This window comes from Ceratotherium simum, chromosome 6 (genome assembly GCF_057802395.1).
Source record: "Ceratotherium simum simum isolate JZ-2026a chromosome 6, ASM5780239v1, whole genome shotgun sequence".
Taxonomy (NCBI): domain Eukaryota; kingdom Metazoa; phylum Chordata; class Mammalia; order Perissodactyla; family Rhinocerotidae; genus Ceratotherium; species Ceratotherium simum.
This window is the reverse complement of record NC_141905.1, coordinates 58,449,074-58,474,585: the sequence shown is the minus strand read 5'-3', so window position 1 is coordinate 58,474,585 and position 25,512 is coordinate 58,449,074. Positions and strand designations below refer to the sequence as shown.

Here is a 25,512-nt window from a genome sequence, read left to right as displayed (position 1 = left end):
TGAGATGTTCTGCGCATCCTCCCTAAGCCTTTCCCTACATTTCTTGGTAAAGTTCTTGATTAATTTGTTCATGACATTTTTATGTGGTATTTGTTTTTATCTTTTCCCCAGATCTTTATAGTTTCCTGCTTTTGACCAGTTCAGGAATCTCTTAGTTCTGACAGCTTATCTAGATTTGAATAAAGCAAATTACAGATTTCCTTGGAGTTCTGAGACCTTACTCTTTTAGGAAAAAACCTAAAAAGTTATTGAATGTTAGGAGGGCTTCAGACCTCGTGTTTAAGTAATAGAATATAAAATAATCTCTTGAGTACAGATGAGTTTTGGCTTTATTTTTGGAATTTTTGCATGCTTGGAGAGAAGTAAAGGACACATTTCTCTTGAAAATTGAACATATTAACTTTTAGAATATCTGAGAAATGAATAAAGTGAATCTACTAGAAGTATATAATACTTTGGTCCTTAGCAGTATTCCACTTTCATACAATGTTTCCACCATTATTGAACACACATTATTCTGCAAACACAATGCAAAGCAATAGGAATATAAATACAAATCAGACTAGATCTGTGCCCGCTAGGAATTTATAGTGTGGTGGGAGAGACAACCATGCAAACAGATAGTACACTACACCATGAAAAGAGCTGTAAAAGATATGTGCAAGGTGGCATGGAAGCATCAAGGAGCAAATGCCTGATGCTGCCATTCCACTGAGCTTAACTTCTTACAGCTTTATGAAGTATAGTGTGTTGAGTGCTTACAATTAACAAGTGCAGTCTGTTATCAATGTCATTTTTCCCAGTGTTTTATTATGAAAATTATAGAGCAAAGTCTAAAGAATTTCATAAGAAACACATACACCCACCACCTAGATTCTACCATTAACATTTTAATATACCTTGCTTTATCGCATATCCATCCACCATTTAAATTGCAGATATCACTACATTTCCCCCTAAATACTTTGGTATGCATATCATTAACTAGAGTTTATTTACAGTTTATTTTGGTGTAAAATTTATATCCAATGAAGTGTACAAACCTTAAATGTACATTCATGGATTTTGACAAATACATACACCTGCACAGTCCAACCCCCTACCAAGATAAAGAACATTACTATATGTGTCGTTTGTAACCCTTCTTTCACATTTATACGTTATGAACACAATAATTTTGGATTTTTCAAATTCATAACACATTTGAGAAGACGCGTGAATAAGGATTGCCAAGTTCTTACTAATACTTTTGTAAAATTTGTATTTTTTATGCCTGAAAAAAATGGCCTAACCTGTTGTCTAGTTTAAATTTAATTCAGCTCAGCTAAGACTGTAACACTAGCCCTGCTGTAATTTAGCCCCTCCTGACTAGAAAAGCAGTTTGGTAGTAGCAGAAAAGTAACAGAGGGGTAGTGACAGATGAAGTTGAAAAGGTTTGTTGGGGTTGGATTATGTATAACCTTGGATTCCTGGCGGAGCGATTTGAATGACCTATTGTAGGTAATAGGAGTCATTGTAGATCCTTGAGCAAGGGAGTCAGTTGTATAATGAAAGCAAATTTGAGAAGGATTAAATTGGTATTCTTGATCTTAGGTCACAGCCCTGGTTAGGGTTGGTAAAGGCTGACAGAGTTTTGAAGCATCCCCACAATAAGATGTGCTTTCTAATCCTCTAGCCTAAATCAAGCTGTGTTAGTGCTAAAGGGACCAGCTTTCTATTCAGCCACTCACAGCAGAAGCCCCTTCTACAAATTGTAAATGAAGAAGAAACACCCTGTGATCCTAAAGGCAGCTACCACCAACTTTGTTTTGCACCTGGGTTCCTGGTGAAAATAGGTGTTAGATATAAAGGTGCAAATGATGGAAGAGAAATGACCCGGCAGCCTAAGGGTTAAAGGCTTCTGAGCCAGGCATTCAAAGGCTGCCAACACCTGGCCCTAGCTTGCTTTTACTCTCACCACTCCCCTCCTAGACCTTTAGTTCCAGGCAGCCACCTTGATTTTCTGTTCCCTGAGTGCTTTCCTTCCCAGTTCCCTCCACTAGCTCCATGTAATCAAAGTTAGACCTAGGATTCAGGGCCCAGCTTGAGTGTTTGCTGCCTGCCTCCAAGCGTTTCCTGATTACTCCAGCCAGACTCATCTCACACTTCAGAATCTTGGTGGTACTTATTTCTCTACCACTCATGTACTTATTAGCAGACTTGTTTAGTAGCTGTTTCTGTACGCATCTCCACATCCCACCCTCCCATTTCTACCACCATAGTCTCCTGGAGACTAGCATAAATAGGTATGCAGTAAAAACTACGGAAGTGAATGGAGCAAGATATGTTGAAGGAAGAATCTGTGGAATTTAAGGCCTAACTAATTATAGGGCTTCAAGGAAAAGGAGGACTTTAAGATGACCCCAAGCTTTTGAGCCTGAGGATGAGCAAAAGATAAATACTTTGTCCAAAAATGGAGGTTGGGAAAGGAGCTGATTTTGAAGAGTGTGATTTTTGGACATGTTGAATTTATAGATGATGGATATAAATTTTCTTCCTCTTAGTTATTTGGATTTTCCTTCATTTTAGTCTTTATTATATTGTATTTTCCCACATTCATGATTCCCTGAGGAGACCACTATTCCTGAAACAGAAAGATTGTTAAAGAACAGTAAGGTTTAGTTCTGAGAAATGTCTGTGGCATCCTCAGCAGAAAGGGCATGTTGAGACCTTGATTGGAACCGAGTCCTGATTGGGATTTTTCTCCTGCTCCTTTACATCCTCCTCACCTCCCCCCTTGGCTGTTACTCCAGATTCTCAAGAGGCTGCAAGTCCATCAAACAGAGGTCTGATTGTGCATTCTATGTCGTGCTCATATAAATACTCTTTTGACAACTCCTCAGTGTCCTACACGGACTGGTGCCCTGCTGAGGAAAGTGTGGGTAGTTAGGAGGTGCTAGTAGATCCATTTTTAGAGAGCAAATCTTGGACACCTTGGAAAAACTTAGACCTACCTGTATAGGGAAAGGAACTTACGCTTATTTTTCCTTGATGCCAGTGAGACTAACCTTAGGAAAATTAACTCTTTATTAGCTTCTTTCATCCCAGGAGTCCACGTGCATAATTAACAGTACTTCCAGATATTCAGGTATTTTTCATTTGGGAGAATTTAGAGTGTTAGGAGAATTAATCACTTGTAGTTAGTGATGGTCCATAAACCCAGGAATTTTACTCCTTTTTTATGTTAACCAAGTCTCTCTGTTTATATCACTATGGTAACACTGAACTTGTTACACTATGGTTGTTTTAAATGTCTTTCTGCCCCAGCAGACTATGGGCTCCTTAAAAACTTCCTATGTTTCTGGGCCAGCCCCGTGGCTTGGTGGTTAAGTGAGCGCGCTCCACTGCTGGCGACCCAGGTTCGGATCCCGGGCTCGCACCATCGCGCTGCTTCTCTGGCCATGCTGAGGCCGCGTCCCACATACAGCAACTAGAAGGATGTGCAGCTATGACATACAACTATCTACTGGGGCTTTGGGGGGAAAAAATAAATAAATAAAATCTTTAAAAAAAAAAAAAAAAAACTTCCTATGTTTCTATCTCCAGCCCTAACACAGTACCTAATTTATAATAGGTGTTCAATAAATTTTGAATGAATAAATGAAAACACACACGACAATTTTTTTAAAGAATTATGGAGGAAACACAAAAGAGGAAGTAATTCTGTTTTGGGAATCAAGAAAGGCTTCACAAAAAAGTTGACATTTGAGCTGCCTTGAAGAGTAGAGTTCCTCAGACTGACAAGGACAGGAAAGAGGCGTTCCAATCCAAGGGAATGTTTGAAGGATTAAGGATACGGAAGAGCTTGACATATTGGGATTTCATGTGACTGAATAATAGGAGTCATGATGAGGCTAGAGTGGATTTGGGGGTTAAATCGTGAAGGACATCAAGCCAAGGACTCAGGCCTTAGGCAATAAGAAACGGAGATTAGTGGGCAGGGAAGCAATTATGCATTTCAGGGAGGTGACTCTAGATAGAGTATGGTTGGATTGGAAGGTTTCTTGTTTTTTAGGAAGGTTAGCCCTGAACTAACATCCAATGCCAATCCTCCTCTTTTTTTTTTTTTTTTTGTGCTGAGGAAGATTGGCCCTGGGCTAACATCCATGCCCATCTTCCTCCACATTATATGGGCCACTGGCACAGCGTGGCTTCACAAGCGATGGGTCGGTGTGCACCCGGGATCCAAACCTGCGCACCCCCTGGCCGCCAAAGCGGAGCGTGTGCACTTAACCACTACGCCACTGGGCCAGCCTGTTTTTTTTTAATTAAGCTAAAATTCACCACTTTAACCATTTTAAGTGTGCAATTAATTAGCTTTTAGTATATTCACAATGTTCCACAACCATCACCACTATCTAAAAATTCCATTTTTATCCCTTTTCACCAAAAAGAGGAGGGCTATGTTGAAGGCTGCCAGTTATAGGGATAAAAAGGAAGAATTATATTTGAAAGACATTTCTGAGGTAGACTCAACAGAACTAGAATAAGGTGTTAGTCACCTTTGTGAAAACATCTTCAAAATACCAATTTTAGTTTTTTGCCACCTTACTCACCATATTCCTTACTCTTACTTACTATTGTGTGGTAGCTATGAAGCTAATATAAATAATATCTCTTGGTTTTTTCTTAATTTTGTATTGCTTTTGTACTTTTCTTTTATGTTTGTGCTGCGTTAATTCAAGATGGGATCCTTGTGAGAGGTATGAAGACTGAAGGGCTCCCCCAGAGGAGTTCACCCATATGCTGGGATTCAGGGAATCACATGCAAATGGATGTTTCTTTGTAATTATAAAGCAGCTAGTTTCATAATGATGTATACTGAATGCTGAAGAAGTCTTTTTCATTTATAAAATTTGAGGCAACCTATAGGAGTGGGAATTGACTGGTGGGGGCATGAGGGAACTTTCTCTGATGATGGAAATATTCTATATCTTGATTGGGATGTTGGTTACTCAGGGTATACTTTTGTTAAAACTTATCAAATTATACAGTTAACATCTGTGCATTTCACTCTATGTCAATTATACCTCAATTTTTATAAAAATGAAAAAATTAGAGGCAACTGAGTGGGGCCTATTGGTATTAGGCAGGTCTTTGTCTTACAGCACTTGAGGTATTTCCAAAGATAGACCCTAGCCCAGCATCCACAGTGGACTTGGTGGTGGTGCTGAATGATTCAGTTCAGTGATGTTCTTTGCTAGTAACAGTTATCAGTCCCCTATAGCTTCCTATGTACAATTACTAACTTCTTCTCTGGCTGCTACTGAAATTAGTTTTTAGATGGGTTTTTCAGCAGTTTCCTGGGCTCTAGCCAAGAGTTTCCAAAAAAGTACTCTTTTCCACCCTCCCAAATGGTGAAATACTCTTTTATGGTTTATAACCCAGAAATGGGTCTCTCTCCTCACTTAAGTGTTGCCATTAAGGAATTGGGTATAGAACCCAACTATCAGTTCCTTGGTTTGTTCTATTAGTCTGGCTGCTGCCCCCTCCCCCACCCCACAGCCTGTGTATTTTTTCCCTCAGGAGCAAGGGCAGCAGCAGCTGGGCCTTCCACTTCCTGGCACGAGTAGGGCTAGGAGTGCCTGATGTCTAAATTGGTGCCATTCACGAGCTATGAATCCTGCCTAGAGCACTATTTTCCTCAGTCGGGTGGATTGGGCTTCTTACTCATGTACCAGAGTGAGCCTCTGTCCAGCTCAGCTCACAGCTGTTGCTCTGAGACCACAGGGCAGTTAAGGGAAACTGAACATTTGGGATTTTTCTCAAGCCTCTTTTTCACTCTAGCCAAAGTCCAGTATTGGTGAGAGCTAACCAAGTAGATCCTGCATTCAGGAGTAGGTGGGTTGGGAACTCAGCAGGCTGCTGGAGGTGATTCCCTGATTGCCACACCTTATTGATCCAGAACTCCCCTTTGTTAGCCAAACCCTTAGGAAGATTGCTAAGCTTTTACTCTTTGTTTCTTTTTTTTTTTTTAAAGATTTTATTTATTTTATTTTTTCCCCCCCAAAGCCCCAGTGGATAGTTGTGTGTCGTAGCTGCACATCCTTCTAGTTGCTGCATGTGGGACTCGGCCTCAGGATGAACGGAGAAGTGGTGCCTCGATGCGCACCCGGGATCCGAACCCAGGCCACCAGCATCGCAGCGCGCGCACTTAACCACCAAGCCACAGGGCCGGCCCTACTCTTTGTTTCTCCCTTGAAAATATATCCTAAGATGCTTCTGTTAGATCTATGTGAATTACTGTTGTGCTGCTAAAATTGCATTTTTAAAAATAAGTAATATGTTCACATGGTACAACATTGAAAAGGTGCAAAAGAATACCCAGTGAGAAGTCTCCCTTCCATCTCAAGATGTAATGCAGACAGACAAACAAATCTAACTGTGTTACTAGTGTATGACATGTCTTCACTAGAAGGAGTAAGGGAAAAAGAGCTGATCTAAGTGACTCTGGAAAACAGTCTTTTGTCTGGAAACTGTAAGGCTAAAGACAAAACTGTACGTAAACACTGCACGCTTCATATAAATTTGTTTCTTACAGAGGTTGACAATTCTGAAAGTAATTTATAGCTATACTAGGGTTGAAAAAATAGTACATGGTAGATAATGGGAACCAGGTTTCTCACTGTCAGAGAAAAAAATTACAAATAAGCAAGAGGGAGAGCTAGAATGAACCCTGTGGTACTGGATTAGAGTTGGAGACTTTAATATGATGTTATGTTTAGTTTAATATATATGGATAGAAACAGAAATAATGATAAATATGTGTGTATACATGGGTTAGAATACCCGCGTGTATTTCCCAGCTCTCTCTACTAAGAAGGGCTAGAACCAGTGACACCCCAAGAGCAAACAGCATATCCACACCCAGATCTTGGTTTCTAATACCATTCTCCGATAAAAGAAACCAGGGCTTCTTGGAGAAAGAGCTTATTCTGGGGCTGGGGCAGGGAAATCACTTGATTAACCTGTAGTATTTTGTAGTGCTAGAAAATAAGAAAGTGCTTGAAAAATAAATGGATGGGGCGTGTCAAAGGGACGCAAGAGCCATCCTAAAAAAGCTTCCAGTGGTCAAAGATAGAACAATTTGAGCAACAAAATAAATAACCTAGTATTGGATTATAACTCAAAGTATAAAATGAATATACACGAGTCTATGCTGATATAAAATAAATGACTAAGGGGCTGGCCAGTGGCTTAGCAGTTAAGTTCCCACACTCCGCTTCCGCGGCCGGGGATCGCAGGTTTGGATCCCAGGCGTGGACCTACGTACTGCTTATCAAAGCCACGCTGTGGAGGCATCCCATATAAAGTAAAGGAAGATGGGCATGGATGTTAGCCCAGGGCCAGTCTTCCTCAGCACAAAGGAGGAGGATTGGCATTGGATGTTAGCTCAGGGCTAATCTTCCTCAAAAAAACCAAAAAAAAACCCCAAAAATAAAATAAATGACTGAATAAATAGGAGAATAGATGAATTTTCCTTACAGAATAATTCCAAATAATATAGGTAGATAGATACTCCTCTCTTTAGGAAATGGATTAATCTCCCCCACCCCCTTGAGTGTGGGCTGGACTTAGTGACTCCCTTCCAAAGATGGGAAAGGGAAAAATAGTAACTGTACAGTGCAGAGAGACCTAGCTGACACTACTGTAACCAAGTGATCAATGTTAAAATCACCAGTGATAGGTAAGTCATGTTGATATCTTGTACCCCTGGTATGATATGATGAGAAAGGCACTTCATCTCTGTGCTGTTCTTCCCAAAATCCGTAACCCCAGTCTAAACATGAGGAAAAGATCAAACCCAAACTGAGGGTCATTCTATAAAGTACTTCTTTAAAATATCAAGGTCATGAAGAACAAAGAAGACTGAGAAACTTTCACAAGTCAAAGGAGACTAAAGATTAATGATGGCTAATTGCAATGTGATATCCTTAATTGGATTCTGGAACAGAAAAATGACATTAGTGGAAAAACTGGTAAAGTCCGAATAAAGTCTAGAGTTTAATTAATGGTACTGTACCAATACTAATCTCCTAGTTTTGACGTATGTACCATGCAAGATGTTAACATTCAGGGAAACTGGGTGAGGGGTATACAGGAATTCTCTACACTATCTTTTTTTTGTGTGTGTGTGAGGAAGATCAGCCCTGAGCTAACATCCGTGTTAATCCTCCTCTTTTTGCTGAGAAAGACCAGCTCTGAGCTAACATCTATTGCCAATCCTCCTCCTTTTTTTCCCCAAAGCCCCAGTAGATAGTTGTATGTCATAGCTGCACATCCTTCTAGTTGCTGTATGTGGGACACGGCCTCAGCATGGCCGGAGAAGCGGTGCGTCCGTGCGCGCCCGGGATCCGAACCCGGGCCACCAGTAGCGGAGCGCGTGCACCTAACCGCTAAGCCACAGGGCCAACCCCTCTCTACACTATCTTTACAACTTTTCTTTAAATCTAAAATTATTCCAAAATAAAACATTAATTTTTTTAAAAAGTCTACCTGTCAACCCCCTAGCTATCCAGTGTCCCTCCCTAGAGTCAACCAATGTTACTAGTTCCTTTTATCTTCCAAGATATAAATCAATACAAATAGAAACAATCCCCCCTCCCTTTAAAAACAATGCTATGGGGGCCGGCCCCGTGGCCCAGTGGTTCAAGTTTCCTGGGCTCCGCTTAGGCGGCCTGGGTTCGCAGGTTCAGATCCCTGGCGCAGACCTACTGCACTCACCAGCCATGCTGTGGAGGCATCCTACATACACAATAGAGGGAGATTGCCACAGATGTTAGCTCAGGGCTGATCTTCCTCAATCAAAAAAAAAAGGAGGAGGGTTGCCAATGGATGTTAGCTCAGGGTGAATCTTCCCCACCAAAAAAAACAATAATAAAAAAATAAATAAAAACAATGCTGTGCACATACTATGTACTATTTATGAACACTGTTCTGCTTTTAGATCTTGTCCCATTATCAGTATATATATATAGCTTTGTCAGGCTTTTTTAATTTTTCTTTTTTTTCCTAAATAGCTACAGAGAATTCCATCATATGGATGTACTGTAATTTAGTTAACTGGTTTCTTATTGGTGGCCATTTGTTGTTTGCAGTCATTTGCTATTAGAAATAATTCTAATAAATAACCTTGTACATGCATTATTTTGCACTTTTACAAGTATATAGGATAAATTTCAAGAAGATCCCCTGGGTTAAAGCATATGTACACTAGTAGTTTGAAAAATAGTGTCAAATTGCCCTCTATAAAGGAATTATACCAATTGATATCCCCACCTACAGTGTGTAAGAGTGCCTGTTGCTGCACACCATCGCCAGATGTGTGGTACAACGTTTTTGATCTTTGCCAATCTAGTAGGTTAAAAAAAAAGTTTTTGTGTAGTTTAATTTGCATTTCTCTTATTGTGAATATGGTTGAGCATCTTCTGTGGAATGCCTGTTCATTTTTTTGTTTTTGCCCATTTTTAACTTGGTTGTTGGTCTTTTTCTCATTGATTTGTAGGAGCTCTTTATATATTGGCAAAATTGCCCTTCGTTATAAGAATTGCAAATATTTTTTCCCAGTTTGTCTAATGATTTTTTTTTTTGCCTCGCAGAAAATCCATTTTTTTTAATGTAGCTGATTTTAACCAATCCTTTCTTTTATGTCTTCTGGATTTTGTTATACTTAGAAATTTTCTCCATTTTTTTTTTTTTTTAAGATTTTATTTATTTATTTTCCCCCCAAAGCCCCAGTAGATTGTTGTATGTCATAGCTGCACATCCTTCTAGTTGCTGTATGTGGGACGCGGCCTCAGCATGGCCGGAGAAGCGGTGCGTCAGTGCACGCCCGGGATCCGAACCCGGGCCGCCAGCAGCGGAGCGTGCGCACTTAACCGCTAAGCCACGGGGCCGGCCCTCCATGTTTTGTTCTTTAATCCATTTGTAATTTACTTGGGTGAAAGATTCACAGCCAATATATATATTTTTTCTGATATTTACCCACTTATCCCAATACCATTTATTGAATAGTCTCTGTTTTTCCCATTAATTGAAATATGACTTTTAAAATCCTATTCTCATATGTATTTGTGTCTCTTTCTGGACTTTCTATTCTATTTCTATACCATTGATTTCTTTGTCTGAATATGAACTCATACTACACTGGTTTTTTGTTTTTTACTTTTATTATGGGAAATTTCAAGTATATTCAAAAGTATACACCATTTTAATTATTGTGACTTTATAATAATCTTTTTAATATCTGGAAGGTCTACCTTCCCTCCCCACTCCATTACTCTTTTTCAGAATTTGCCTGTCTAATTATGTGTTATTTATTGCACATTAACTTTAGAATAAGCTCATCTAGTTCCCCCAAAATTCTACTGGTGCTTTTATAGAGATAGCCTACAATTATAGATTAATTTGGGAAATTTATCATCTTGAGTCTTTCAAGAATATGGCATGCCTTTCTATTTGTGCAGGTTTTCTTTTGTGATCCTCACTGGTGCTTTAAAGTTTTCACCATTCAGATCTTCACATTTTTTGTTAAGTTTATATCCAGGTATTTTCTTTTTTTTTTTTTGTTTCCTATTATAAATAGGATCTTTTTTACCTTATATCATTTTTTACAGGCTTTTGTATGTATACATGTGAAGGCTCTTAATTTCATAATATTACTTTTGTACCCAGCCACTCTAATGAATTATTTTATTTGTAATATTTTTTCAGTTGTTTCTCTTGGATTTTCCATATATACAATCATGTTATCTACAGATGATATATTTACTTCCTTTTCAATTTTTATACTTGAAGCTGCATATTTGAAGTGTTACAGTAATGCCTCTTATGTAGGAGGGGCTCTTGGCAAGCATAGGGGGCCCCATGGTACAACCCTTGGGTTGGCAGGAAACATTGTAATTAGAGCCATTGAACCCTGGGATGGGGTTTTGGTTTTGTTTCTTCATAATTACTTCTTTTGTTTCCTCTAGAAGTGAAATCCGGGAGCTATACAGTGTTACAAGTGGTGGAAGCCCTTGGGTAAGATCCTCTGCTCTAGAATGCCCTTCTCCAGCCTGCCTGTGCACTCAAAAAGTTATTTTGTACACTGCTGCTTTCCTGGAGCTAATTGGTCCTGAATTTCTCCTACTGTAGCCCAACACTCCCCCACTTCCATATCAGTACCTTAGGCTAAGTCTATGTTTCTCCTGAAAAAAATTTCATGCCACCCGCCTGAGACTCCTAAGGAAGTGTTGGGAGCCCACAGCCTGTGGGCCCCATCAGCTCCTGGATCAGCCCACAGGTTTGGGTAGGTGGGTGATTGAAGGCCATCCACTGTTATTTAATTAGAGCTGGGATTCCTCCTGTGCATCTTTAGACCCACCGCCCCCATGGGATTCTAGTCTGCCTGGATCTGACTCAGACCTGCCACTGGGCCCTGCCTGGGGAGTTGCCAGGAGGCTGACCTTGTACCAGATCCCCAGTATAGGAAAAGGCTTAGGGAAATAGCTGAAAGATCAGTGTTATAACCAGATATTCCAAGCACCAGAGGAAGTACATGCTTATAGTCTAATGCCTGCTTTTCTCATATTTCATACTTGGTAGACTGTTTAAATTGACAAGTCTTATTAGCAAAGGTTCTTAACTGTCACTGCCAGCATGTCTTCTGAAACAGAAAAATAGAAAATTGGAGGGAAAAAAAACTAAGTCACTATCATGCATTTCTCCCGAATAGAGACCATTTGGCCTTTCTATTCAGGTTGTGGTGGCCTTGGTCCATTTTTTTAAATAACAGCTTTATTGAGATATAATTCACATATGATAAAGTTCACCATTTTAAAGTGCGTAATTCCATGGCTTCTAGTATATTCACAGATTTGTTTAACTCTTACCACAATCAATTTTAGGACATTTTCATTATCCCCCCTAAAAAACCCCATGCCTATTAGAAGTCACTCCCCATTCCCTCCTTTTCTCAGCTCCTGGCAACCACTAATCTACTTTCTTTTTTGTGTGTGTGTGAGGAAGATCAGCCCCGAGCTAACATCCATGCTAATCCTCCTCTTTTTGCTGAGGAAGACTGGCTCTGAGCTAACATCTATTGCCAATCCTCCTCCTTATTTTTCCCCAAAGCCCCAGTAGATAATTGTATGTCATAGTTGCACATCCTTCTAGTTGCTGTATGTGGGACGCCGCCTAAGCATGGCCGGAGAAGCGGCGTGTCGGTGCGCGCCTCGGATCCGAACCTGGGCCGCCAGTAGCGGAGCGCGTGCACTTAACTGCTATGCCACGGGGCCGGCCCCACTAATCTATTTTCTATCTCTGTGGAATTGCCTATTCTGGAAATTTCATATAAATGGAATCATCCAATATCTGACCTTTGTGACTGGTTTCTTTCACTTAGCATAATGTTTTCAAAGTTCATCCCTACTTTAGCATGTATCAGCAGTTCATTTCTTTTTTTTTTTTTTTAAGATTTTATTTATTTATTTTTTCCCCCCAAAGCCCCAGTAGATAGTTGTATGTCATAGCTGCACATCCTTCTAGTTGCTGTATGTGGGACTCGGCCTCAGGATGGACGGAGAAGTGGTGCCTCGGTGCGCGCCCGGGATCCGAGCCCGGGCCACCAGCATCGGAGCGTGCGCACTTGACCACCAAGCCACGGGGCCGGCCAGCACTTCATTTCTTGCTGACTAATAAACCATTGTATGGATATACCACATTTTGTTAACCATTCATCAGTTGATAGACATCTGGGTTGTTTCCACGTTTTGGCTATTCCAAATAATGCTGCTATGAGCATTTGTATGCCTTGGCCATTTGTAAATGCTCTGAATGCACAGTTTTCTACTTCTGAGTAGAAACCTTTCTACAAGTTCCTATCCTAGGGATTCTGTCAATGTGATCTTATTTTTGCCCCTTTACCCCTAGTTATATATATCCTTATCCTTAAGGTTTCACTCAAATGTCCTGGCCAGCTCTCCCTCAGAAATCTTCTGCTTCCTACTTTAAGTTGCTTAGATTCCTTTTAGTATGTTTAAATGTAATCTCTGTAGAGCTATTTTGAAGATAAATAACCTCCTTGTTGCTTCAGCTCTTCTCATATCAATAATCCTAAATAGTTAAAACCTTTATTCTAGCCATCTTACTTTGTGAACTTCCAGTTATAAAGGTTTTTTTCCCCCTAAGACCTCCGTGGTTCCTCAGCATTTTTTCTTTAGCTGTAAAATATTTATTATCCTCTTGTTTTGGTGGAAGCCACAGCTGCCAATCATCTCTCGGTCCCTGTGGGTACCTGCTAAGCTCTGTTTCAGAGGAATGTCACAGTCGTCCACTGGGGAGAAAGAATAAGCCCAATGCCCACTTGGTGCCTGGAGACAGACACTTCTGTTGGCTTGGTGTCACATGTGTCTCTAATGATGCCAGATCAATCTGGGGATTGGCTCTTTAGGCTCTGGCCTTACTACTATCTGTAATGCTAAATACCTCTGGAACACCTCCCTAGGCTGGCTTCCATGCCCAGGGGGTGAGTGTGACTAATTGCAAAATATTTATTTCTTCAAAAGTTTGAACTGGGTAATGTCAGGCTTTCTCTATCCTACTTTCCCCCAGGTCCTCCCTAGAGAATCCAGAACCCCGAACTCGGGCACGAGGAATCCAGCTTTTGTCACAGGTGCTACTCCAGTGTCACTCCTTGCTCCTGGAGAAGGAAGGTACTGGCATCACTAGTAGGCGTGTCTTCCTGGATTGCTGAGCCAAGGGCTTCCTTGTTGATTCAAGCTAACTTTACAGGGAGAGAGGGAGGAAGGGAGGGCATAAGGTATCTGTGAAATACTAATTCAAGGTCTTCCTTCCTCACTGGTATATGTGGCAGAGGTGATAAGAATTGAGACGCAAGACACATGGATTTCAAATGTAGCCTTAGACAGTTTTTTTTCAGTGTATCATTCCCTCTCTGTAAAATGGACAAAGCAGTGCTTCATAGATGGAGTGGGAGAATAAAGAAATTTTGAAGTGTTTTAAAGTCTAAGGAACAAAGCAAACCACTTATTTATCTTCTGTAGCAGGGTAGACAAAACTACAGCCTTTTTTTATAAATTGTTTTATTAGCATATAGGCACACCCATTTATTTACCTATTGTTTATGCTGCTTTTATGTTACAGCGGCCGAGTTGAGCAGAGTTGAGTAGTTGTGACAGATACTATGTCCTCTAAACCTAAAATATTTGCTATCTGGCCCTTTGAGAAAGTTTGCTAACCTCAGTTCTATAGGAAGGCCGTTCTGGGGTCAAATATCGGTTTGACTTTGGACCTCTATGAGAATGGGTAATAAAAGATGTTCACTTGTTTTCTTGACTGATCAAGGCACCCTCAAATGGGAGGGCATGGGACATATGTCTTGGTGAAGGAGAAAATTTGTAGCGAAGCCCAAGCAGGAACAACCCTTAGAAACTTTGGGAAGGAGCAAAGCTGGTGGGCCCTCGTCCAGCCTGTGTAAACTAATGGCTGAATTTCTGGTTTGTGCAGTTGTACACCTGATCCTATTCTATGAGAACCGGCTGAAGGACCATCATCTTGTGATCCCATCTGTCCTGCAGGGCTTGAGGGCACTAGTGAGTTCTTTTTTTCATTACATACTGTGTTTGCAGGAGCCCTTTTCCAATGAATTCTCTTCTTGCCCTTTGAGGGTGAGACTTCAAGTGCTGAGGATCAATGCTGAAGTGTGGGACTAACTAGTGTCAACCAGCTCCACTTTTGTTTTTAGTCTAGAGAGTAAAGGTGTCCTTTGGGGACTGGAATTCAGAACCAGACTGGAAGGCGCTGCAGAGAACTAATCAGCTTGAGAAAAGGGACCACACTTCTCACCGTTAGCCCTTCTTGAACCTGGATGTTGTCATTCCCACTGTAGCTAATTAGGCCTGTTTTAGCGTTGTGTCTTGAAGGCTATGCTAGAATTCCCTCGGTGCTCACTTATCTCCTCTTCTCCCCTAGAGCCTGTGTGTGTCCCTGCCCCCAGGGCTGGCTGTCTCTGTGCTTAAAGCCATCTTCCAGGAGGTCCACGTCCAGGTGAGTGATAACAGTTACAGAAACAGGTATTTTCCTCTGGCTCCCAGCCCTTGACATAACTAGAATTAGGTGGCAAAAAAATATTGGCTTCTAAGTTCTGAACTCTGTCAGGTCTTTGACCACGTTTACATGCTGTTTCTTGCTACTGTATAAGGAGAGAAAGGCATGCTATTATGTCTGACTTGTGTCCTCTTATACCTAAAGAAAGTAAGGCATACAGCAGACAGGTTTTGGTTATTGGCCCACTGCTGTACTCCTGGGCCAGGAGCCATATCCTTTCTCTGCATTTCCTCTTAGCTTCATCTTATACTGGTGTAAAGAGCACTGTCCACTTAGAGGTTGTGAAGCAGGAAGTAGTTTTGTCAGCTGAGGTATTCTTTGAGCACTTTCTTTACTTACTTCCTATCTCTCCGACCCCTAAGTCCCTGCCACAGGTGGACCGACACACAGTCTACAGTATCATCACCAACTTCATGCGAACGCGGGAAGAAGGTAAGAGGCAGGGCTCTCTGGGAAATCTGAGAAGTGAGCACATCTTTTTTTTCCCCTCTTACCAGGGCTCATCTTAGCCTGAAGGTGATATAGAAGAGCCAATACTCTGAGAGAGAATGATAAAGGGAAACGGAGGGTCCACTTACTCCCCAGTAAAGGAAGGGTCGAGTTTGAGCTGATGTTTTAAATTCTTACCTCTGTAACAATTATATATTGTTGCACATCTCTTCTTCACTGAGTACTCTCTTGGAACAGAAAAACAAAAATGGTCTTCTCTGGGAGACAGTGATAGCAGAGGGAGCACACAGGCCAGAAGAAAGCCCCAGCTTTGTATCTCGTGGGGCAGTAGTGACCTTGTTCTCTCCTCCCCAGAGCTGAAGAGCCTAGGAGCTGACTTCACCTTTGGCTTCATCCAGGTGATGGATGGGGAAAAGGATCCCCGTAATCTTCTGGTGGCCTTCCACATCGTCCATGACCTCATTTCCAGGGACTATAGCCTGGGTATGTCCTTGTAGCCTTGAATTAGCTGGTTGGACTTGTCAGATGAGTAAAGCTTTTAAGTTAACCTCATTCTTTCTTTGTTGCCTTAGGACCCTTTGTGGAGGAGTTGTTTGAAGTGACATCTTGTTACTTCCCTATTGATTTTACCCCTGTAAGTAACACCTTTCATTCATTCATTCGTTCATTCATTTATTCATTGCCTGCTATGTGGCAGGCCCAGTTCTAGGCACTGAGGGTACAGTAATGAACAAAAAAGAGACAATCCCTGCCCTCATGAACTTACATTTTAGTAAACTGGGAAGTAGAGAGAAGCATTTGCCATCAAAGGAAGGATTTAGTTCAGCAGGTATGTGGGGGGGCTTCTTAAGCTCCTTAACAATGTACTTAGTGCTGAGGGCTACAGGATTGTACAACACGGTTCCTGCCCTTGGAGGTTGAAACATTTAGGTAACAATACGAGATTATGGGACAAAACAAGTGGTGTCATAGTTGTCCAGAGAAGACAGAGGTTAGTGTGAGCTAGAGTAGGCAGGAACTGACTTCACAGATAAGATAGGATTTCAGTTGGTTTTTGAAGGATGCGTAGGATGTGATCCTGGATCCCGAGGGGCATCTCAGCCAATAGAAACAAATGGAAAAAACAAAGAAGACACAGTTGAGCACAGTATGTACAGGAGGTGTTTGCTCTGACTCCCTTGGACCTTCCTCCCACTTTCCATCTTGATTTCCCTTCTATTTTCAAATACTCAGGGTCTCATCACTGTATGGATATGCATGGGTATGTGTACTATGAGCATTAGTGGTTTGGAAGAAATGAAAGGAGTTTCATCACAGCACACCAAAGAACATCTGAGTATTGACTCTCACTGCCTTTTATGTTACACAGCTATCCTTTTTTTTGTTTTTTTTTGTGAGGAAGATCAGCCCTGAGCTAACATCCATGCTAATCCTCCTCTTTTTGCTGAGGAAGACCGGCTCTGAGCTAACATCTATTGCCAACCCTCCTCCTTTGTTTTTTTCCCCAAAGCCCCAGTAGATAGTGGTACGTCATAGTTGCACATCCTTGTAGTTGCTGTATGTGGGACGCGGCCTCAGCATGGCTGGACAAGCGGTGTGTCGGTGCGTGCCCAGGATCCGAACCCGGGCCGCCAGTAGCGGAGCGCGTGCACTTAACCGCTAAGCCATGGGGCCGGCCCAACACAGCCATCTTTGCCATATGGAATTTCTTACCAGCTTATTCCAAATGACATGTTGCTTGGGACCACCTCTCCCGAAGTTCTTTTGATCTCTTTTGTAATCAGTATTATCATTTCTAACTCAGAAGAACTTACGCCTTTGAAATCTTGAAAGCTCTTGGTTAGGCTACCAGGTTTCTCTGTTTTTGCTTTGTTTTATTTTGTTTGTTTTGAAAAGATAATACATGTACATGATTCAAAATCCAAAAGGTGCAAAAAGGTGAAAAATCTACCTACTACAAAATTTCTTTGTTTAATGTCAACCAGTTTTATCAATTATGTCTGTATCTTACAGAGCTTTTTCATGTGTAAGCAAATGCTTTACCCCCACCCCAATGGTAGCATTTATATACACCTTTCCTGTACTTTGCCTTTTTCATTTAACAGTATATCTTGGAGAATGTTCCATATCAGTATATAAATTAGTTCTTTATTCTTTATGGCTGTGTAATATTCCTTTGCATGAAAATATCTAATTCATTTCACTAGTCCTCTATGGGATAAAGCTTGTTGTTCAATCTTTTTCTGTTACAAGCAATGCTGCCACTTACATACCCTGTACAGGTATCATTTCACATGTATGTGGGTATAACAATAGGATAAATTCCTAAAAGTGGAATTGTGAGAATATATGCATTTATAATTTTGGGGTGAGGAAGAGTATGTCATTCATCTTTTTGAAAGATGAGTCAATGAGCATGAGTCAACAGTTAAAGGATAGAGAATTAAGCCTCTTTATACCCCTTTACTGCCACCACCCATTTTCCCTTTAAAGATAATCACTGCTCCCAACTGCTTATATATTTTCTCAGATTCTAGGCAAAACAAGGTTATATCTAATGATAGGAGAATTTCTCTTATTTGAGCAGATTTTTGTGTGTTCTTCTGCACTGCGGTCTGTGGAAAGCAGAAAGCTGTTGACGGTTAAGATAGAGACACCTGGCTCTAGTGTAATTATTTGTGTTAGAAATATTCTTATGGGGGCCAGCCCCGTGGCTTAGCAGTTAAGTGCACGCGCTGTGCTACTGGCGGCCCGGGTTCGGATCCCAGGCACGCACCGACGCACCGCTTCTCTGGCCATGCTGAGGCCGCGTCCCACATACAGCAACTAGAAGAATGTGCAACTATGAAATACAACTATCTACTGGGGCTTTGAGGGAAAAAAAGGAGGAGGATTGGCAATAGATGTTAGCTCAGAGCCGGTCTTCCTCAGCAAAAAGAGGAGGATTAGCACGGATGTTAGCTCAGGGCTGATCTTCCTCACCAAAAAAAAAAATATTCTTATGGTCTTATCAACCCACGTTGGCCATATGCCATCATCATAGTGAATCGCGTCAGTATAAGTGATGGTCCTTTGACTTTCACTATGCCTGTATGCTCACTCAAGCCGGGGTAGATGAACGTTTTCTGTAAAGGGCCAATTAGTGACTATTTTAGGCTTTGTGGGCCATATGGTCTGTGTTGCAGCTCCTCAACTCTGTTGTTCTAGTACAAAAATGGCCATAGACACTGGAACATGGTATGTGGCTGTATTGCAATAAAACTTTATTTATGGACACAGAAATTTCATATAATTTTCATGGTCACAAGATAATATTCCTCTTTTGTTTTTTTTCCCCCAACTATTTAAAAATGTAAAATCCATTTTTAACTTGGCCATACAGTGTCAACTGTTTGCTTCCTACTTCTAATGCCGAGTAGATAGTGAATCTTCCTTCACCATCATTCCTGGGAGTCCTTTATCCTTTCTCTTGGTTCAGATCGCCTATTTTCTTTGTTCACATATTCTTCATTTTGTGGTTTACTCTCACATTTTAGTGATGCAAATCCTTTATTAGCTTCCTAAGAGAGTGTGTAAAAAAGTGAAAATTTTTTAGATTTTGTAAACCTAAAATGTCTTCATTCTTTCCTCCCATTTATTGATAGTATGGGTATAAAATTCAAGAATGGAAATTCTTTTCCCCCAAGATTTTGAAGGCATTGTTACATTTACCTCTAGTTTTCAGTTGCTGTAGAGAAGTCTAAATTCCTTCTGATTTGTAAACCTTTGTCTTCACTTTTTTTCCTCCTTTTTGGAAGCTGTTAAGGTTGATTTTGCCCCCAATGTATTGAAATTTCACAGTGATGTGTTTTCATGCATTGTATTGGGTACTTGGTAGGCCCTGTCAGTCTGGAAACTCATGTCCTTCAGTCCTAGGAAATGTTCTTGCATTCTTTCATTGATGATTTCTTCCCCTGTTTTCTCGGTTCCTTCTTTGTGGAACTATTAATCTTTTGTTAGACCTCTGAATCTCTTACCTTTTCTTTCATATTTTCTACATCTATCTTTTTGTTACTTTATAAGAGAATTCCACAGTTTTATCTTTTCTATCCAAGTCCAGTCACGAAAACAGAAACCACTTTGGTATTTAAAACAAAACTTAATGCAGGAAATTGTTTATACAAGTGATGGGAGACCTGAGAAACCAAATAGGGATAGTGAGGCAACCCAGAGATTATCAATAGCAGGGAGCCATTACCACCCCTAGGCTGGAGTGACAAAGGAAGAGTTGATGTTATTGGACCCCAGGGGCTGAAAGTATCTGACAAAAACTGGAACCACAGTGGGCCTGTCAGTGGGAGCTGGAACCATGGAGGAAATGCTGCCAGTGGTGAAGATGCCATCTGAATCAGGAATGGGAAGAAATGCCCTGGGTTTTCCCTTCCTTCTGCCCTGCATTCTTCTAAAAGTGCCTCCCATTGGCTGATCCCAGGCCAGTATGGGAGCCTGGGAAATGCAGCCTGCAGTGGTCAGCCCAAGGAGTGGATCTGAGGGCAGAAATGCCCAGGACCAGCACATCTCCCCGTAACCCCTTCTTTGATTTTTGTTCATTTCTGCACTTATGCTTTGAATTACCAAGGGCCTTTTGTTGTTGTTGATAGTGATTTCTGAATGTTTTTTTTTTCAAATAGCATTCTGGTCTTATTTAATTCATGGATGAATTACTTTCTTAACTTTTTAAAAAACATTAATGATATATAATTTTTTAATATTTCTCCCCCCACATATGTGGTCTTTGTTTCCTCCAAGTTTTTTTCGGTCTCTATTTGCAGGTTAGAGGCTTTCCTCAGATATCTGGTAACCTTGGGAGTTTGCACATATTTCCAAGTGAGGATTATAAAGTTGAGTGGGAGCTCTGGCTACATACAATGGGCTTGTTGAATATGAGCTTCATTGTAGAGTGGCTTACATGGACAGTTTGGGGAACCCCCAATGTATTCTTCCTCTTGGGCTAGTCAGGTTCTTCTAGAAAAAGACCTTAGATCTGCCTAGAGGGAGAGGTCTGGCTACAAGCAGATGGGGCTAGAAGGGCTGGAAAATCTCAGCACTCAGTACCCTATCAGTTAGACTTCCTCTTTTGGTAGCTCCCAAGCCCTCAACTGCATCTGCATCTCCAAGACTAGAGACCTCTGTCTTACCTTCTCCAGAGAATTAAACCTCTAGATTCTGGTGCACTTAGGGAGGAGTTGGGAGGCAATCTACGAGGTCAGATTGCTTCTCTAACCCCACTCCCATTTCCAACTGGTATGCCAGTTGCAAAGCTTTTTGAGGACTATGCAGTGTATACGGGTAGTTATTCAGCTTTCCCCAAGCCTACTGAGGATTCTGTTGTTTTGGCTTTGCTAAGTCATTTTCTTCTTATCCATCTGCTTTTCAGCTTCTAAGATTTTGTTGCTAACATCTCTTATCCTGCTCTCTTCAACCTTTAGCTTTATGTCTTTAAAAAACAGAAAATCCTGGGCCCAGCCCGGTGGCATAATGGTATAGTTTGCACGCTCCGCTTTGGCAGCCTGGGGTTTACAGGTTCAGATCCCCGGCGCGGACCTACACACCGCTTATCAAGCTATGCTGTGGTAGGCATCCCATATATAAAGTAGAGGAAGATGGGCATGGGTGTTAGCCCAGGGCCAATCTTCCTCAGCAAAAAGAGGAGAATTGGCAACAGATGTTAGCTCAGGGCTAATCTTGCTCATCAGAAACAAAAAAAAACAAATGCTGAACACTAAAAATAGAAAATCCCTTTGTTTTTTGTTTGCTTGTCTGTTTTGGTGAGGAACACTGGCCCTGAGCTAACACCTGTTTCCAATCTTCCTCTTTTTGCATGATGAAGAGTGTCCCTGAGCTAAGATTCTGTGCCCATCTTCTTCTATTTTGTATGTGGGTCACCACCACAGCATGGCTTGATAAGTGGTGTAGGTCTGTGCCCAGGATCCAAACCTGCAAACCTGGGCCGCCAAAGCAGAGCGCACTGAACTTAACCACTGTGCCACCAGGCGGGCCCCACCTTTAAGTATATTTTTGATGGGGTTTCTAAAGAGAAGAAGGAGGGGCTGGCCCGTGGCTTAGCGGTTAAGTGCACACGCTCCGCTACTTGTGGCCCGGGTTCGGATCCCAGGCGCGCATTGATGCACTTCTTGTCCGGCCATGCTGAGGCCGCGTCCCACATACAGCAACTAGAAGGATGTGCAACTATGATATACCACTATCTACTGGGGCTTTGGGGAGAAAAAGGGGGAAAAAAAATAGTTAGAAGAAGGAAAATCTGATGCACGTTTTCAGTTTGCCTCCTTGATACAGAAACCATTAATGCTTTTTATATTGCCAGAATTACAACTTTTTATAAGGGTGAAAAAATAGAAATGTCCATCAAAGGGGGATTATTTAAATAAATTATGGCTCAACCACACAATGAAATAGCATCAGCCACTAAAACTAATGTCATGAAAGAATAATTTAATACCACAGAAAAATGTCCCTAATGTATTAAGTGAAAAAATAAATTACAAACCTTTGTACAAAACGATCACATTTTCTAAAAGTAGATATATTAAAGGGAAACAGTATCTACTAACACATAGTCATAATATATGTAGAGAGAAGAAAGTAATGCACCAGAAAGTTGATGGTGCTTATCTCTGAGTGGTGAGATGATAGATCAGAGAGAAACTGTTTGATCAGATAGAAAACAAATGCCCAAGAGACAAAAATTCCCAAGAAACATGTAAGAGCAAGCAAGTCTTCCTGCTGGAGCCTCATATCATACTGTTCTGCCAGATTGGGTGTAAATATGCCCCATTCTGCAGGGTTGTCAGTTTTAAGCCTGTGTCCAAGGGTGGTTATATAAACCCATGGTCTTTCTCCCTTTTCCAGCCACCTAATGATCCCCATGGTATCCAGAGAGAAGATCTCATCCTGAGTCTTCGAGCAGTGCTGGCTTCTACACCACGATTTGCTGAGGTGGGTCTAGCCAAGGTTAAGGTATGTAGCCTCAGCCTGTAGAAGGCTCTGAAGAAAGAACAAAAAAAACGTGGGGAAAAAGAAAGATCCACTATATGTTTTAAGGTATGACATCCTGCAAGTGTCTTCAGGCTTGTGTGGCAAGTATCTTCAAGCCTTCAAACTAGTAAACTTTACCATCTCTTCCTTTAAAATAGTAATCTAGCCCCTATCTGCTGCTATCTTTTGAGATCCTATAGCTTTGCCAACTAGCCCATTTTTCAGGTAACTGGGGATCTGGCCACATCTTGTCAGGAAGGTTGGCTTACAGTCAAAACTCCTAACTCAAGTCTAGCTTCTTGATGTAGCACCTACCCCTGGAGACTGATGGCAGTAAGGATGTGGTTGGCCTTGGTGTAGCTGCAACACTACCCATGTCGGGCTTCAGTTCTTCCTTCTCTCCTACAGTTCCTGCTGCCCCTGCTGATTGAGAAAGTGGATTCTGAGATTCTGAGTGCCAAGCTGGATTCTCTACAGACTCTGGTGAGTGATTTTTCTCCTTCTAGGGTCCAGCTGCCTTTAGACAAACTAGGGATGCTGAAGGATTATAGATTCTTGGAGAGCCAGGGAACAGTTCAGTGGGCCTAAGAGGCCCAGGATTTGGGCCTCTATGTAGATCTAAAGCCCCAGCTGCATACTATTTTATCCTGTAGTAACTGAGTGGTAGCTGAGGAAAGGCTGCCCAGGGCTCCCTCTTGATGCTTGTTTTTCATCAGTCAAGATGAGCTCCTATTTTTTGTGCCCTGGGTAAGGACTGTTATAAAATCCTGCTGGTTTTTCTGCTGAGAGCCAGGCTCCTTCAGGTGCCATTACACTAAGGTCCCCGCATATCCTAGAAAGTCTGAGTGTGTAGACAGCTGATAGCTGCGTTTTCCTTGGCAGAATGCTTGCTGTGCTGTGTATGGACAGAAGGAACTGAAGGACTTCCTCCCCAGCCTTTGGGCTTCTATTCGCAGGGAGGTGAGTGTTACTTAGATAAACTCACTACTGTTAACTCCCAGTTGTCAGGCATGAGGGGAAATAATACACCCTGTCCTTTTCCCTCGGTTGCTGTGCCTAGTTATTCAGCAGGCAAGCAGTGGGGCATACTTCTAGTTGAATGACGAGAGAGAGTCCCTACATGGGGGTCAGCTGCTTGGTGATGTAACTTGATCATCTTTGCACAGTGCCCACTTCCTGTCCTTACATGGTAAGGAGCATAGGTGATGGTGCCTATGGCACCATGCTGAATAGCGGGGTTGAGGAAGAGACTTAAGATAGGGGATCCCAATAGCTGCTGCTCAGAGTTGGCATTCTGTTTCTCAAACTTATGTGTATCAATCCTGGTGGGACTTGGCAAGAATACACCAGGTGAGAAGACACTCATTTGAGGGGTTAATTTCCACTGCTGTGCCCTAAAGTTTCTCCAACCATCCCTACCCCCCCCAAGGGAAATAGGCAGTAGGTGGGTGGGGTGTCTCCTGGTGCAGGCTCACCTCAGTAGCCATGGGATCCCTCCCTGACAGGTTTTCCAGACGGCAAGTGAGCGGGTGGAGGCTGAGGGCCTGGCAGCCCTCCACTCCTTGACTGCATGTTTGTCTCGCTCTGTGCTGAGAGCTGATGCTGAGGACCTCCTGGACTCCTTCCTTAGCAACATTCTACAGGGTAATGGGGCGATGGCAGCCAGAGACGGGAGTGAGCACAATAGAGAGAAATTCCTTAAGGGCTGGTGACCTTTCATGTGTAGCCCCCCATGTTCAGTGATTTGAGGGCTGGAGCCCTACTTTGAATTGAAAACAGTTTGAGTGCTAAGTGCCAGCAAACCACCCAGGTCTCAGGTCTCCCACTTACATAGACTACGGGGATCAGCAGCACTTGGCCTGCACGCAGGTCTGTGATATGCTGCCTCTCTAGACTGCAGGCACCATCTGTGTGAACCGGACATGAAACTGGTGTGGCCTAGTGCCAAACTGCTGCAGGCAGCTGCAGGTGCCTCTGCCCGGGCCTGTGACCACATCACCAGCAACGTGCTGCCTTTACTGCTGGAACAGTTCCACAAGCATAGTCAGGTAAGGGAGCGGAATCTTTTGAGGAAATGATGGTGCCCCTTGCTAGGATCCCTTTCTAACCGAGAGAGAGCCAAGCGTTGAGCGTGAGCCTAGATAGTAGATCTTAGGTTTTGCTCCCGCTAGCTGCTGCTGGTTCCCTTATTCTCTCTTTTCTTGACATATTTACCTAAAAGGATAGTTCTCCCCACTTCCAGAGTTGCAGAACTGAAATCCTTTAAAATATTCTTTGACTCCAGTACCCCTTAAAACATTACAGAGCAACCAGCGGCGGACAATCCTTGAAATGATCCTGGGTTTCTTGAAGCTGCAACAGAAATGGAGCTATGAAGACAAGGGTGAGGTTATTTTCCAGATGTGGTATCCTGGGGGCTGCTGAGCACTGTAACCAATAAAGGATGGCAGGCAAAGAGTGCCATGGAGTAGTAGTCTAGAACAGTGGTCCTGTCGTTCTGAGGTTGTAGCATAAGAAAACACTTAATGGATGAGACCTGTTTATTTTTTCCCAATGTACTTCCTGAACACCCAATGGATTAAGCTCTTTCAGTCTGCCCCAAGTTGTCTTTGCATCACTGCTGAGTCAGGGCTTCCCTCTAACCTGGACTCTGTCTCTCCCTAGATGAAAGGCCTCTGAGTGACTTCAAGGACCAGCTGTGCTCACTGGTATTCATGGCTTTGACAGACCCCAACACCCAGCTTCAGCTTGTTGGCATCCGTACACTCACAGTCTTGGGTGCCCAGCCAGGTACACTTAAGGGAAAGACAAAAGATAGGGGTATTGGTCCCTTCTGTGTGATTTTCTGTCTTAAGTGAAGAGCAGTCTTAATTCCCTACT

The 25,512-nt window shown here is 42.1% G+C and overlaps 1 protein-coding gene across 3 annotated transcripts in view; it reads left to right on the top strand.

The window, feature by feature from the left end:
- Window positions 1–25,512, top strand: part of MMS19 (MMS19 cytosolic iron-sulfur assembly component) — a 32,953-nt gene that overhangs the window by 673 nt on the left and 6,768 nt on the right. For 2 of the 3 annotated variants that reach the window (XM_087432369.1, XM_087432368.1), the window contains exons 2-15: window positions 11,013–11,061; window positions 13,633–13,733; window positions 14,548–14,633; window positions 15,013–15,087; window positions 15,510–15,579; window positions 15,952–16,080; window positions 16,170–16,231; window positions 22,507–22,593; window positions 23,041–23,115; window positions 23,515–23,592; window positions 24,138–24,276; window positions 24,526–24,680; window positions 24,937–25,015; window positions 25,297–25,422. In XM_087432369.1, the coding sequence (XP_087288495.1) occupies window positions 11,013–11,061; window positions 13,633–13,733; window positions 14,548–14,633; window positions 15,013–15,087; window positions 15,510–15,579; window positions 15,952–16,080; window positions 16,170–16,231; window positions 22,507–22,593; window positions 23,041–23,115; window positions 23,515–23,592; window positions 24,138–24,276; window positions 24,526–24,680; window positions 24,937–25,015; window positions 25,297–25,422 (1,311 nt within the window). The remainder of the gene's footprint in view (window positions 1–11,012; window positions 11,062–13,632; window positions 13,734–14,547; window positions 14,634–15,012; window positions 15,088–15,509; window positions 15,580–15,951; window positions 16,081–16,169; window positions 16,232–22,506; window positions 22,594–23,040; window positions 23,116–23,514; window positions 23,593–24,137; window positions 24,277–24,525; window positions 24,681–24,936; window positions 25,016–25,296; window positions 25,423–25,512) is intronic. The other variant, XM_087432370.1, reaches the window with a different exon arrangement.